This window comes from Rousettus aegyptiacus, unplaced genomic scaffold (assembly GCF_014176215.1).
Source record: "Rousettus aegyptiacus isolate mRouAeg1 unplaced genomic scaffold, mRouAeg1.p scaffold_m13_p_4, whole genome shotgun sequence".
Taxonomy (NCBI): domain Eukaryota; kingdom Metazoa; phylum Chordata; class Mammalia; order Chiroptera; family Pteropodidae; genus Rousettus; species Rousettus aegyptiacus.
This window is the reverse complement of record NW_023416307.1, coordinates 85207506-85224626: the sequence shown is the minus strand read 5'-3', so window position 1 is coordinate 85224626 and position 17121 is coordinate 85207506. Positions and strand designations below refer to the sequence as shown.

Here is a 17121-nt window from a genome sequence, read left to right as displayed (position 1 = left end):
TTATGTCTCTATTATTGCTGTTTTTGTTGTAGAAGAATGACTCTAAGTGAAAAAACAAACTGATTACCCTCCCTTCTCCCATTTAGATTTCAAGTTTCTTTAGGGAAACAACAATTTCGATCCTTTCCATCAACTCTCTCAACAAGGAAAGTTGAAGAAGGAAAAGTGATTATTTTAAATGATCAGTTCTTAATAAGTTATGTTTGAAGTATAAAACACCTAAAGAGAATAATTTTAGTGTCCTCTCAGTAATAAATCTATTGAACAAATCTAGTTCAACAAGCATTTTTTGAGAACAGATTTTTTTTTTTCTATATGTGGGGGAGCCCTATAGAAAGAGACACAGATCTACTTGAGAGAAACATGGAAATTCTTAATGATCACAATAAGAGCCATAACAGATATATATGCACCCTTTAAACAGAGGTTTCAATCAAAAAGAAGTGATTAACTCTATCCTCAGACATCGGAAAGGTATCACTACTTATCTACTACTATACGAAGAAATATTGTATTAGAACAATTGCATTATTGTATTAGAACAACAGAATCACAGTGACATTTATGATATTTGGTACAAGTTTATAATTTTATAAAAGGAAACCAATGCAGACAAGGTGAACATTGTTCCCAGTATCCCATGTCTATTTATAGGTAATGATAGCATTAGAATTTCCTTCTAATTTGCTTATAGTATTTTCACGGTAAAGATAAACTGTAGACAAATATTCAGTCTAAAGGAAGGCTTTTTAATGGTGCAATTTCAATATATGATCCTGGATGGGGCATTCTGTTACTTCTTAAATCAGATCATGTGATAGTCATATTTTTGACACCTGAGTACAAAGTTGGATAATACTTTAACGAAACTAAAACTAAGTTTATAATATTTTAAGAGTAATTATGATTAGGATTACATTATTTTTAATTTCATTTTTGTATAATTTCACATAGACATATTTTATTTTCTGCATATAATGGTTTCTATTCTTCTCTTCTCATGAATGGAACATAATGACCTCATCTTTTTCCAGTGGCACAGTAGGGGTATTATCTTCCATGCCTCTTCTATCCTTCTGCAGCTTTGACTAGATACAAAACTAAGAAAATGAAGGAAATAGTTGCATTTTTAATTGTAGATTTTTCCTCATTCTCAATTGAAAAAGGCTTCTCTGTTCTATTGAGAGTTTTGAAGGGTCTTTTTAAAACTGCTTCTAAATGTGGGAATGATTCAGATAAGAATCAAAGTCATTATGTTTATGAAATTAATCACTTTAAATGTCCTTTGTTAGAAAGAATAAATCAAATTTGGTCAAAATTGCAGGTTAGTCATCTGAGAGTTCTTTCAAGAGAGGAACCTTGTCATATTCATTTCTATGTCCCAAGAAGCTTGTCCTTTCTAGTTTCTGTATCTCTCTGTCACAAGCTTGACTTCTGTGAGTCTGGAGACCATGTTTTTAATTTGTTTTCCTTCAGAGCAGAGTATTAATTATAAAATACCCTTTCAATAACTATCTGTTGAATGATCATGTCAGTTGTTTTCATATATTTTTATTTTTAAAAAGAAAGTGTTCAATTATATCACAGGTGTTCAATTATATTCACCCAGAATTTGGAATTACACATGAGATAAGTATGTATTTGAAAGGTAAATGTACTGAAGTAAAGTCAGACTGGGATTGATGTTGGTTATCAAAGAGATTATGGCCAAATATTTTATTTTGATGTCATATTTTTAACTTATGTTTATGAAATTAATTTCAACTGGCTAAATGTGTGTATATATATGTGTGTGTGTATATGTGTGTGTGTGTGTGTGTGTGTGTGTGTGTATAATTATCACACTGTTTGAGATACAGATGTATTGAAGTTTGAAGGGAGAAATATATTCCCCAGTCCATATGCTTAGATTTGGAATCAGGTGAGGTGGTTGGCAGGATTCGATTACCAAACATACATAAATTTTGAATTAAAAAGACCATTCACCTGCCTCGCAAGGCTAATCTTGAAGCAATAATAGTTAGCAAATGCTGCTTTCTAAAAATAATCACTCTTACAATGAGGGTAGACAGAAATGATAAGAAAATGGCTGCTTCACAAAGAAAATAGCAATGAATCTCTTATTTAAAAACTTTTATTCTATTTTGTGTGTGTTTTGTTTTGGTCAAGAATATAAAAAATCACAGACTCTTTGCCTCTTAAATACTACTGTTACTGGAGCTAAAAAAAAAGTGCCCTGGTGAAGTAAAATTTGAGAACTCAGAAAATCCAGATCAGTCACTTAACAGACTAAGCATATCAAATAAAATTCACTTTGATTTTTCAGTTTAAGTGGCTTTTTTAATTGAAAAGACAAATATTAAGTATCTTATTTAAAAATTTTAGTGAAAGTGATGATTCAAAGGCTACATATGGACCCTCTTTTTTTAGTGTATTCTTAACCATGATGCTTTATTATTGTGAATTTCTAAAACTTGCAATGTGCTTTAACTTATATTAGTCATTTAATCATTTCTGTGCCCTTGTAAATGTGTATTCCTTGAGCAAATTAAATAACCTAAGCCTTAGAAAGTTTAAGAGGCTAAGCTGTAACTCAATTGAGACTCTCTTCACCATTTCACTTTTTCCTTAAGACAACTCATTTGTTTATCCATTTTTCAGAATACACTGAATTTTAAAATTCTATAATCTCATGGAATTGTGGCTAGATTTTTATAATCAGAATATTAATAATAATAGTAACAAGCATATGTTTTAACTTGAAATTGACCATCTGTCAAAATGTGCTCCAAAAGTCAATGGTGCAGAACACATCTCCAATAAAAATCTCACCTATTTTTTTAAAGGTAATGTTCAATGTTTTCATTTCTGCTTCCACCTGTAAAAACAAATTTCCTTCTGAAAAGAACGTATTGCAACTCTACAAAATCAAGTTAAACTACTTTGTTATTAAGTAGGTCATTAGAATATACTGGTTAAAGACAGTGTACACTGAAGTGAGCAAGGCAATGTTGTGTAGTAAATGTTAGCTTCATAAAGTTCCTAAAGCATTTAATTAATAAAAACCAAACATGGAAAAAACTAATTTACCCTGATTTACAGACTCCCTTCATCTGGAAACAGCTGCTTAATGTTCTTCTTAAAAACACAGCTTGCTTCTTTCAGTATTAACAAGCTATTATAGTGAGTTATGTCTTTCTTTCAGTATATAAATTCATTTAAAGTGAATACAGAGAAGTTTATAAAATGCAAGCTTAATGTTGTTTTAACATATGTTGCAGGGATTCTTTTTTTAAAAAAACACGGACAGTTTTGATGAAAGATATCTCTCTTTGGCTCTCACAAATTTAACTTTTTGCTTTTTAGTTGTCTTGTTTTATAATGTCAGAACAATTTCTGCATTTCAAAAAATATGTCTGTTGATATAAACATGAACTGGTAACATGGATGAAAATTCAAAGATCATGAGCTTCGGCGTCAGATTTACTTTTTTATGACATAACCTCTTATAAGTGTAGCACTAATTCCAAAAAGTCTTTGAGGGTTAGAAAGCTCTCAGGTGAGTAAAACAATACTTGTTTAGACTCATCTGTGAAACTGGAATTAGCTATACATAGAAATATGCATGTTCATGCTCACAAGCTTTATGAATTTTTCTAGCTTGGACATTCTAAATCAAAAATATAAAATAATAATGTCCCTTTGTTCCACTGTATTTTGACTGAGGTTCTATATTCTTAAATCTTTGTCTTTCACTTGAAAATATTTTAAAATGCTACAACTAAAGAAGTTACAAGTTAATACAGAAAAGTAACTTTTGTTTATAATGTGTTAACAATTAAAGAAATTTTTAAAAAGCTAAAATAACCATCTTTACTGTTACCTTTTCTATTTCCTCTCTCTCCTCAATCTTCCTAAAATAAGGTTTTTTCATTTTTCTGATTAAATTTTATACCTTATTTGATAGTGAAATATGCCAAATTAAAAGCTTTTAAGAATGTGGTTATTAAACTATAATATATGGAATATTAATTGGAGAAGGTGCTATCCTAGTTATATCTATCAAGCATTTCTAGAAACATGGCAAGGCATTAAAAAGATATTTAAAAAACTAAAAGTTCTTTTTCCTTAAAATGAAAAAAATGGCAAAACTTCAGTAAAGAGTGTTTAATAAATGTGAAAAGAGAACAGGGATCATTTGTAGCTTATATTTTTATGTATTCAGTTTTCATATAATTTTCATGAATGAAAAATTTTTTTCAAATTTCTATTTGATGTGTTTTCAGATTAAAAATCTCAGATTTTCATTAAAAATAGCTTCTTATTCTCTGTACCTTAAGTGAGTGAAAGGATCAAGCAAGTTGTCAAATTGAGCTAGTCATGAGACTATTGAAGAAACCAGAAGTTGGTAAATTAATAAAAGTATTTAATATTTGTTAATGGGTAAAAGCTTTTTTTCACACATTAAAAACAGGTGTTCTACTTCTACCACTTTCAGTCTCTCTCTTCTCTTCCTGATTCATTCAATTTCCTCTTCACCCTAGGCTTTCTTAGCTCCTTGTACGTCTCCTTCATAACATTTTTTTAATGTTCATTTGCTATGAATATAACTTGACCATTTTTCAGATTATTATTAGATAATGTCTACCTTCCACGTAGACCCTAAACACCATAAGACAGGGACTGACTCTGCTATCATTCTCTATATTTATCCACTGAGTTTAGAAAAATCCCTGGCACTTATCAGTAGAAACTCAAAAAATGTTCTAAATGAATGAAAGTATTTGTGAATAGATGAGGGATGAGAATGGATATCCCTGAAAAATAGCACATTTTTATAAAACCATAAAAATAAGAAGTGCTGAATATAGGAAAAGGACAAACAAATAACAAATGAAACTAGAAAAATTGGCAGGTCTAGGTCTTGACAGACCTTCATGCTAATCCAAAGAATTTGAATTAAATAGTTATCTTAGATACCATGAAATATTTTAAACAAGAAGGAAAGTTGTTCCACTCTTCATTTTGGGAATAATAATATAGGAGCAGTGTGAACTCAGAATTGGAATCGATATAAGAAGCAGGGAGATTAATGAGAAAGCCATGCCATCACTCAGACAGTAGTTGATGGTGACTGAAATAGGGACAGGAGAAATCAGGATGGATCCATTGTGATGTCTAAAATACTTTCCTTTGGTTTCAAATACTTTTGCCATGTTTTTCAGGTTGACCGCCAGCCCCAGTTTATTCAAGGCTACCGGGTGATGTATCGTCAGACTTCAGGCCTGCAGACTGTGTCAACATGGCAGAATTTAGATGCCAAAGTCTCAACTGAGCGAAATGCTGTCTTAGTCAATCTGAAAAAGGGGGTGACTTATGAAATTAAAGTTCGACCATATTTTAATGAGTTCCAAGGAATGGATAGTGAATCTAAAACAGTTCGGACTACTGAAGAAGGTCAGTATTCAAAGTTCTAACATAAACCAAACTTAAACTATAATTAAGACAAACCAATTTCTGTTGAAGATCTAGTTTATCATCTTCCTTAGAAGAGTCGCAAGAGAGAATATAAAAATGAATCCAGGAAGTGTCATTTTCTCTTTATATTCTGAGAATTCCATAGATTCTGAAAACTAAAAAGAAAAAAAAAAGACACTCAAGTAATTTGAATTTTTCTTAAGTAAACGTTTGTCCTAAATATTGTTAGTCAATACACTGGAATTTGATTATAATATTTTCCCTTGTTCTTTTTACACGGATTAGGCTTACTTGGCTTCACTGAAAGATGGGCTACCAGAAACTCAAGAGCATGGCCTGTTTGCTGTCATACCTTTTTTTTTTTTTTCGGTGCAGTAAAGCATAATATTTTCTTTTATGAGCCTCCTTCCCTGTGGCCTCTGCCTGTCTGACTCATGATTTCTAATTCTGAAGGCCAGTGGCATGTTTGCAATAGCTTTCTTCTTAGTATTCCCTCCTCCTCTCCCTTTTGGAACTTTTCTTGCCAACAGATACTTTAAGGTCACCCTGTGATAAACATGAAATGAATGTGATTGTAACGAATCCATTTACTAGTGTCTCCTTCACCTAACTCGACTTATAATTGTATCATCAAATTCAAAAAAAGTCAGATGCCAAGTATAATAAATACTACCCTTTTCTGCTTTTCTACTAATTTTATGCACATGGTTGCCAAAAAACCTTTTAAAAAATATTATATATATATTAATATAATTTAATTAATACAATTAAAATAAATTAATATAAATTAACCAGCCTTAAGAAAATGTATATAGGTTGTTCATACTAATATTCACGTTTGACTGAAGAGCTTTAAATTATACATATCTTTTAATAAGCAACACAATGAAATCTTATCTTGACATTGGTTTGCAGTGTGATAAACTGATATGGGAAGAAGTACATATTTTTAAAAACATCATTAGTCTGCTTATAGAATATATAAAGAAAAATTACTAAAACATAGTAATAGCATCTTTACCACCATTAAATTTTATTCTATATTGAAAATTTGTAGTACTAATGAGTGGGGTAGGTAAATGTAATACAGAATGCTACATTTAAGGAGTACTTCTAAAAAGCAATTTCACTGCAGTTATACTTTTCCTCTGGATTAGACTTTTGTCCCCATTTAGTATATGTTCCTCTCCAATTTCTGTGGCTTTTTGAAACTAACAAATGGAACTCAGCTGACCTGCATCTGGGAACAATGAGTGACGATTTGGGTTCTTTCATATATACAGAAAGATACTGAGCACGGGAAAAATGGAACTATCTGGAAGTAAGGCATGGTGTTCTCTCCAAGCCAGTAGCAGAAAAATGAGAAACCAGTTCTCAAAAGTTGTTTTTCAAAGTAGTCTACTTAACAACTACAAAACTGATAGACTAGTGGTTGGATTATGTCATTAGGCCATATTTTAGAGCAGTAGTATCACACAGAGGAATACTAAAGAGTGGTATTGTGGTATTTCATGCTCTGTATCTCAATGCAAATACAGCTATACCTCAGTGAATTATGTCATGACAAAGTCACTAAACTTGGGAGATTCTGTTGATAAGCTTTTAAAATATATTTTACAATTCAATCATTCATATTTTCAAAGAGCTGAACTGTGTAGAGTTACAACAGCATTGACCCTTTTATATAAAAATCCTTTAACGACAAAATTCTTTATTTTTTTTTAACTGTTAGTACTTTAATATTGATTTTCCTTCTTTTGGTTTAAACTCAGAGATTCACTGAGAATTGATGTTTTCCAGCAAAATTAGTATTTTTTAGCTCTCAGATATACAAGATGGAAGATGCTGCAGTCTAAAATTAGAATTTTTTTCTCACTCACCTTTTCTCAGTATGATTGTATGAAAAACCATAAAGGAAGAGAACTGTAATAAATTAAAATCTGTCCATTTCACATTTGACCCTACATAAGCTGTTTTCATTTATATCTTCAGAGTACCTTGCCCGTCAATGTAAAATAAATCTCAAATCTTAGGTTATGGATGAATTTATAACAATTATTTTCTCAATATAAAAACGGAAGTATTCAGTTGAAATTTATAGCTGTATTCTGGTTTTATTTATTAAACACAAACTAAAAGAAAAAAAAAAGGTTGTCAATAATGCCACCACTAAGTGATAATGAGGAATACATCTTCTCAGAAAATCTTTGATAACTGTGTTTTCATTATTTTGTTTTGTTTTGTTTTGTTTTGCTTTGTTTTCAGAAAGAAGGGCCTTTTAAAATCAAAAGACTCAAAGTTCTAGAATCAAACATACCTGGGTTCGAATTTTGACTTACTGTTTGACTTAGCCTCTGCAGGTTTTAGTTTTCTCATTTGTAAAACTGATAGTTGATTTTACTTCCTGAGGATACTGTGAGAATTAAATCTCACCTTTACCTCATCGCTGGATATACAGGAAACACTCATTAGAATGTTAGCTGTTAAATTTATTGAGTGTATATTACCACAGCTGTTTTATTTGCTTCAAATTCATTTATTGTATTTAAAAGATGTTTTGTAAAAACTGTCACTTTTGAATGCTATATGCAAATTTAGAACTACTAGAAACTAGAACCTCATGCATCTTGTCTTCATATTCATATTCTGAAAACAGTATTGATGTACACAAAGACTTATAGTTTGTATTTATTCTAATTACTTCCTCTGCAGCCCCAAGTGCCCCTCCACAGTCTGTCACTGTGCTGACAGTTGGAAGCCACAATAGCACAAGTATTAGTGTTTCCTGGGATCCTCCTCCTCCTGATCATCAGAATGGGATTATCCAAGAATACAAGGTAGGACCTGAGTAAAGAATGAAAGTTGACAGAGAAAGATTTCTAAAGAAGTCTCAGTGTCACATGGGTGAAGCACATCTCTAGTGTCCCTCTTACGGAGTTTAAGTATAAATTATTATTATTATTATTATTTTTTATGTCTTTGGGTCACAGGTAAAAAGAAACAAATGCATATGGGATTAGAACCTAACTCCAAGGTCACAGATAACGCAAACTCAGTTGCACAAGAAAACCGTAACAGTAGAGTATTTTTTGTTATTAAATTTCCATGTAACAAGTTTTATGGCAGTGTTTTCAAACTGTGTTCTCAGAAAAAGATGCTCAGGGGTTTAAAAAGTTGGAGTATGAATAGGAGGGTGGGCAGCACCAACTTCTACTCTAAGTTCTGTTTTTATAAATTTATTGAGATTTTGTAAAATATTCCACTTGAAAAAATGGAACCATTGGAAAAACATGTTTTGAAAAAAGTGACTTACAAAAAATGGTTATCTCGTTTTTCAATTGAACTTGTTGCTATTTAGAAACAGTATATATTCATTACTGTTTTCACCATCATTTGATGTTTAAGAAGCAGAAGATGTCTAACTTTGAGAAATAAGATCTGATTAAGTGATATAATTAGATCACATGTGAGAATAAAAACCTCATTAAGCCTTATAAAAAATTTAAAACTATGATTTTTTGCTGTTAATAAATATTTATAGAATTTTGACAATAACATGCTAGATAGATCTATTAGAATAGAAAACTAGACATCCTACTTCTCCGCAGAAATTAATAGCTGGTATGTGAAATTAAGCTGAATAATTTTACTCAAAATATTGCAGATTGAATTATGTTATTTCTAAGAAAAATAATAAATTCAAAATATAGTATTCTTAAGTGAATGGTTAACTTACTGAAGCAAATGGGCAGAATGTGCATAAGCATTTAAAATAACTCCCATCACATTATAAAGACACGTGCATAAGAAATAGAAAAATAAGTTCTTTTGCAATAGTTTAATTATGTAGGTCTAAAGTTTTACAAGTGTTAGAACACGTTTTTTTTTTTTTTTAAATAAAGAATAATCTTCTGTGATGTGTGTGTGTGCGCACATGTATGTGTGTGTTAATAAGTTTAGGCTTTTACCTTTGAGGCATTTAGAACTAAATATCTTAAACCTCCATTTACTTAAAAACTAAGTTTTTTGACAGCATGATAATTTGTGCTATAACGTATAAACTTACTCATTCACATGATATTTTTCTCTTTTGGTAACAAAGTATATATTTTGGTAAGGGCTAAATATTCCTCCATTGGTAACACAGACATCATAGTGTAAATAAAAGTATATAATTTACAGGAATAATTTTAAGAAAAACATCTCAGAAACTTACCTGTTTCAGAAACAAGCCCTGTGTGCACCTACTTATGTGTCTACATGTAGATCATAAAATACTACATAATATAAATGCAAATATGTATACATGAGTAGAATTCTTTTTATAACACATTTTACAGTAACAGATTTTCATATCCTGGAAGAAGCATAACAAAATTTGATTCTTACTTGAAGTAAAAGCTCAGATTTCCTCACAACACTGTTTAAAGACTTTCTACCACTTTGTTCTCGTTAATGTGCATGTGTATACAGATATGTTTCGATCAATATTAAGATCTATTACAGTCAATGTAAATATTCACTTTAATTTCATTTCAGTCAATACCTACAACTTAAGCCAATTAATTGTGTTAACTATTTCTGTGTAAAATTAATATTTTCTTAAATGAAATATAAATTACTTAGGTGCACACTGATATACTTTGAATGTTACAACTCATAATTACCATATTTTTAATAGATTATATGCATAACAAATCTTGGTAAGTAAATTAAGAGGAATAATTTATGTGTTTTAATTTATGTGCTAATGTTGTTTTCACCCAAGGACCACTTTCCAGAGGTGTCAGGTATGAAGGAAATGTCATATCTAGCTTTCCTTATTTTTCTTCCTTTTATACTCCCCCCCACACACACATATAAACAGCAAAGATTAGGCTTTAGAAAAAGTAATTTATAAATACCTCTATAAGGTTCAGAAATAGATTGGTCACTACTAAAAATATATATTTACTCTATTGATCTAATTACCCGAAAAGGTAATATTATTTTCTTTTGTTATTTACTTTATATTTCTGTAGATCTGGTGTCTGGGGAATGAAACGCGATTTCATATCAACAAAACCGTGGATGCAGCTATTCGGTCTGTAATAATTAGTGGATTATTTCCAGGTGTTCAATACCGGGTAGAGGTTGCAGCTAGTACCAGTGCAGGGGTTGGAGTAAAAAGTGAACCACAACCAATAATAATTGGTGAGTAATACCTATATGGTCTGTGCTTCAGAATCAGTCAACAAGTAACAAGGTAGATCATTTTTTGCATTGACATTCTAACAGTGGATATGCCATAATGAGTAATATGGTGTACACATCATATAGTCAAATGGGTAAGCTGTCTAGTTTCTTACAGAAATGTTTCTTACAGAAATGATTAACAATTATTCACTCTCTTAAAACTCCCAGAAACTTCTTAAAATTATAATCACTAAGAGGTTAGCTGATGAAAGTTTGTTTGAAAATTATTTTTAATCAATGAAAATTATTTTTAATCATTAGTAATTTTGACACTATTGAAAATAATAGGACATTAGGCAATTACTGGAGAAAGTGCATGTTTCAAATCTATATGTTTTCTCTTGGCCAGAAAAATGTCAAAATTTAACCAGAAGCAAGCCAAATAAAACTTTATAATTCAAATATACTATCCCAAAGAAAAAAAATCTCTATTAAATTTACTATCAGCATTACAGAGAATTGTTCCCTATCATCATGGATTATGTTTGCCTGTTCTTGAAATATGTATAAATGGAATTATACAGAATATAATATTTTGTGTCTGGCTTCTTTCGCTATACATAATGTTTTTAAAATTCACTCATGTATATATTATGCAATTCATATATTTTGTTCTGAGCACTGTTTGTTTTGTAAATATATCATATTTTGTTTCTCTGCTTTTCTCTTCAGGGAATGAACATTCTTGTATAAATCGTTTTTGAGTACATATGTTTTTATTTCTTTTGGAGAAATATCCAGAAGTGAAATTTCTGGGTGATAATGATGTACATTGATTTATAAGAGACTTAAAAACAGTTTTTCAAATTGTTGTATACTTTTATGCTCTCACTAGCAAAGAATATGACTTGTCATATTTCTACATTGTCACCAATATTTGATCTCATCAGCCTGTAATTTTTACCATTCTGAGTGTAAAAAAATACACTTCAGTTTCCTTTGATGTCTAATGATTTTGAGTAGGTTTACATAAGCTTTCTGGCCATTCACATATTTTCTTCTATAAAATTTCAAGTCTTCGATTTTTTAAAAGTGTGTTGTTTGTCTCCTGTGACTGATTAGGAGGAGTTATATATTCATTCAAGATACAAATTCTGTCATATATTTGTATTGCAAATAGTTTGCTCCTAATCTACAATTTCTTTATTCATTTTCTTAATAGTATCTTTTGATGAACAAATGTTTTAAAATTTAGTACCTTATAATTTATCAATTTTTTTCATGTTTAGTGCTTTCTAAGAAATTGTACTCTACCTCAAGAGAATGAAGATATTTTCTTAAATTTTATTCTAGAAGCTTTATAATTTTAGCTTTTATGCTTAGGTCTATAATTCATCTTCAAGTAATTGTATGTGGGTTAAAGGTTGAAACATATTTACTTCCAAACATATATCAAATTGTGCAGGCATCATTAATAGAAAGACTTTGCTTTCCCAGTGAACCATTTATGTAGCTCCATTCCTGGATTCTCTACGTTGTTTCATTTGTTTATATGTCTATCCTATTTTGGTTACAATAGCTTATAGAAAGTCATGAAATAGGTTAATGTAAATACTCCTTTATTTTCTTCTGCAGAATCATTTTGGCTATTCCAGACCTGCTTTTCTATATGCTTTTCAAATTAGTTTGTCAGTTTCTAAAAAAAAATTATTTTGAAAATGTTGATTGAAAATGCAATGAATTTATATATCAAATTGGAGAGACTAAACATTTTAATAATGAGCCTTTCTGTCTAGAAACATGACGTACTTCTCCATTATTTATTTTTATTTTTTCTCAATAATATTTTGTAGTTTTCAAGGTATGCTCTTTCACATGTTGTGTTCAACTTTTTTCTGAGTATTTCATTTTTTTACACTTTTTTTTCACATGTTATGTTAAACTTTTTCCTGAATATTTCATTTTTAAGTGAATTCATAATTTTTTAACTATTCTATTTAATTTTAAATATTGCTCTCATGACCTTATTAATTTCACTCATTTATTGTAATAGTTATGAGATACTTTTTCTGAATGCGTTCAGATAATCATCCGTTTTCTCTCTCCTTGTTTGCCTTAATATGGTAAATTCTACTGAACGGTTTTAAAGGTAAATAAACTTTTCATTCCTGGAATAAATCCCATGTGGTCAGGACATATTATGGGTTTTACTGATATTAGTGGATCTGATTTGATAACATTTGGTAAAGAATTTTGTATTTATGTTCATGAGGAATATTGATTGGTAATTTCCTTTTTTTCTAATGTCTTTTGTCAGGTTTTGAAATCAGGGTGGCTAGCTTTGTAAAATAGATTGAGAAATATTCTTTTCTCCTCTATATTCTGTAAGAGCTTTTTCAGGTCTTGTATTCTTAAAATTCATTTCTCATTTATCTAAGTTGTTAAATTTATTAGTATATGATTATTTTCAATATCTACTTGTTTGCAATCTTAACTGTAATGTGTGCAAGATCTGTTATAATGCCACCTCTTTTATTCTTACATACCAAAGATTTATGTTATCTCTTTTTCTCTCTTCTTTTTCATGCCTCTACCCTTTCCCTCTTCCTTCTCTCTCCAATATTAATCAGTCTTGATAGGAGTTATCAATTTTATTTATCTTTTCAAAGTAAAAACATTTGGCTTTGTTAGTTTTGATTACTAATTAATCAATTTTAGTTATTTTTTTCTTCTATTTACTTTTATGTTGCTCCTTAAGATAGAAACATGTCAATAATTTGGACCTATCTCCTTTTAAATATGAACGCTTAAAGTGATAAATTTTCCTTTAAGCATTTTTTTCAGCTAATGTTATAACTTTAGATCTTTTATTATGCTATTTAATAACTTTTATTTAATAATTTTAACATAACTTTTAATGTGTTTGTTTTTATATCATTATACTTTCCACTTTTCCTAAAGATTTGTTTTTTGCAGAGGTTACTTAGAAGAATATTATTAAATTTCTTGATATTTTGGGATTTTCTAGATAACTTTTTGCTACTGACTTCTAATTTAAATGTACACAGATCAGAGAATGTATTTTCTATGAATTTAGTCTTTTAAATATGGAGATTTATTTTAATATTCCAAAATTTTTTCTTAATGAACAATTGTTGTGCATTTGAAAAGTATGTGAATTTTTCTGTTTTAGAACAGAATGTTCTATAAATGTTAGGTCAAATTAGTTCATAGTTTTATTAGTTTTTTTAAGGCCCCTACTGATATTCTGTCTATTCTTTCAATTAATAAAAAAGAGTTTGGAAATGTATTATAATTATAGGTTTGTGCATTCCTCCTTTCTATCCATAAATTTGTTTTACTTCCTTTATTTTGCTACTCTTCTTTAAGTGAGTACATTTTAGAATTGACATATCTTCTTAATTGAACTTATCTTTATAATTAGAAAATGCCTTGAAATTTGCTTGATCTGATATTAGTATAACCACATTATCTTATAACTTAATTTGTGCTTTTTCTATCTTTTTGTTTTAATTCTTGTCTCTATATTTGATGGATATTTCTATTTTTTAACTATATATTGTTAGGTCTTGCTTTTTTATACTATATGACAATTTCTTCCCTTTAATTGCAGTGTTGGAACTATTATTATTAATACAATTCACTTGATAGGTTTGGGCTTAAAATTAGTATTTTGCTATTTATTTTTGTCTAACTTTGTTCTTATTTTCCTATTTCCTGAATTCTTTCAGATAAATTAAAATACTTCCTGTATTATATTTTACGTTCTCTATTAGATTACTAAGTACATTTTTTTTTTGTAATGGTTACTCCAGGATTTGCCTATAATAAAAAGATCTTAGAAAATATAATTACATTTTCCTTCCTCTCAATCTTCCTGCTACTGTTTTATCTTTTACTTCTATACATGTAATAAATGCCACAAACTAATACACAAATTACAGTATTATTATTGGTTTTGCTTTAAATTTTCTCCAGATAAAAAGCTATGAAAATTATTGCATTCTCTTTATTTTTTCCCTTTCTCACAATTCTGCTATTCTGTTTCACATATTTTAGCTAGTTTTCTACTTGTTTATGGTGAGATTGTATGTCCTACACTTGTTATTCCTTCATGGGCAAAAGTGGAAATATCAAGTGAATTATTTATTTCATATGATACACTTTTCTTTCCGGAATTTCTATTTATCTTTTACGTTTTACATTTTCTTCTAAAATTTTTAATATGTCCAATTATTTTGACTATTAACTATAATTCATGAACAAATTATAATAGCTATTTTAAAGTCCTTTTTTCCTAATATCAACATGTGTCATCTAATAGCCTATTTTTATTGATTACTTTTTCTCTTGACCTTGTATCACATTTTCTTAGTATTTCATTGTTGTTCATTTTCTAGACCAAGTAATTTTTTTTTTAATGTATACTGAACACTGCAGATGACATACTATAAAATTTCGTGAACTTCTGGAGTGTTGATTTTGTTCTAGAGACAGTTACATTACTGGCTGATCATCTTGATTTTATGCTAGCTTATCTTTTGTTTTGTTAGTATGGAGCTATTTATTTTTTGACTTCATTCTTAGGACAAATTCTCAGTTTGATATTTACTTCTAATGCATGGCCCTTCTGCAGTTTCAGTGAAAAGCCTAATATGTTTATCTATCCCCCTTAACTTGTCGAAAATAAAACTTCAAATACAATTTTGCAGTAGACATCAGCTGAAAAAGGCTATTCAGACTTTCGGTCTTCTAGATTTTGTTTTTTACCAGATCCTTGGAATCTTTCTGCATGCACAGTTTAGAGTTTATGCTAGGATTATTGGGGGTTGGGGTGTGTGATTTTTATACAGATGAAGGAATATCATTCTCCTGTGGCTCCCTCTTTCACATGGTTCCTCCTTTAATTTTCAGTCCCTCTGACAACTCTGAACCCTATCCTCTGACTCATCATATGAATAAGATTGGATTCTAACTGCCTAGCACTGCATGGATTGAAATCTCTAAGGGAGAAAAAGAGCCTCACATTGCAGTTTTCCCCTATTGTTTTCTTCTTTCAAGAGGCAAAATCTTTAGTTCTACCTGCTTTATTTGTTTGTCAATGTCTTTAACTTTTTAAAAATATATTTCTTAGAATTTATATATTTTAAAAACACTTATTGAGTTTGATACAAATGAACGTGCCATTTTTGTTTTCTGTTCATTTTTTGAAATGATGCATACAGAACATACTGCCGATTTTTGAAACATTGTTTCCAATTAAAAATATAATTTATGAAAAGATTTAATATTCAGTCGTAATGATAATTTTTAAAAATTCTCCAAGTTTTCTTTCTTTTATATTTTAAAAGCATTAAAGAGAAAAAGTTATAGCATTAACTTTCCTCTAAATTGCCTTTTTCTTCTTAATTAGTCATACAGACTGAATTAATTTCTTAACCTGAGGGAAACCTATAATCTTGCCCTTTTGAGAGTTTCTAAAATGAATTGGAATAAGAAAGAAATACATATACACCCAAAAGGATTTAACTAACATATATGTATGTGTGTGTGTATATTATTTATAGTATTTAGGAATAAGCCACTGTATATGAAACCTGTATATGAAACCTGTTTAAAAGACATAGTTTTCTATAAGAGCTCTAGGTTAAGTAAAAAAAGCTTTGTTTTTCACTATCTCTCTAGCACATATATAAAATAGATTGATTGAATATATATATTTTTAATTCAAAGCTCAGTAAAACTGCTAAATATTTATATTCTTTCGTATTTTTTATACTATTGAATAATAAATATTCTCAAGCATGCAAAAGTTTCATTATTATTATTGTTGTTCTGTAGTGACTACCTATTTGCTTCACCATATTTTAGGTATTTATTGCACTGAAAGGCAAATAAATAATTGCAGGAGTACCATTTTACCAAGCTCATTCATAACAGTTAAAAACTAATAATTGTAGAGTAACAAAGGATAGAGAAATTTATATCATTTTAAATCAAATAGAAAATTTTGCTTAACTCTTGTGTTCTTTGAAAAAGACTATCTTCAAATGAATAAGAATAGTATTTAATTTGTAATTTAGTGTATCATACAACTTTTTTCAGCACTTTTAATGAAATAAAAGATAATCTAATAAATGATATTCCTATCTCCTATTCAAGTAGTTAGAATATGCAATAACCAAGTTGTAAATAGAAGATAGAATATTGTACCATTTGAAATACACACACACACACACACACACACACACACACACACACACAAAAGCATAGTTCAACCAGGAAAAGGCTATTTGTCTTCAAGAGATTTATTACTTTTTAATATCTACTGTTGTACTAAAGGAACTCTTAATTGTTTCTTTAATTACCCCTGCATATCTACCTTAAGATCTTGTCTGATAACCTTATCTGCACAACTGTTATTCCTTAGTTAAAAAGTGATTTAGT

The 17121-nt window shown here is 29.5% G+C and overlaps 1 protein-coding gene across 34 annotated transcripts in view; it reads left to right on the top strand.

Moving 5' to 3' along the window:
• Positions 1 to 17121, top strand: part of ROBO2 (roundabout guidance receptor 2) — a 1504157-nt gene that overhangs the window by 1425532 nt on the left and 61504 nt on the right. For all 34 annotated transcript variants that reach the window (XM_036220094.1, XM_036220092.1, XM_036220091.1 and 31 more), the window contains 3 exons: positions 5226 to 5457; positions 8191 to 8315; positions 10500 to 10671. In XM_036220094.1, the coding sequence (XP_036075987.1) occupies positions 5226 to 5457; positions 8191 to 8315; positions 10500 to 10671 (529 nt within the window). The remainder of the gene's footprint in view (positions 1 to 5225; positions 5458 to 8190; positions 8316 to 10499; positions 10672 to 17121) is intronic.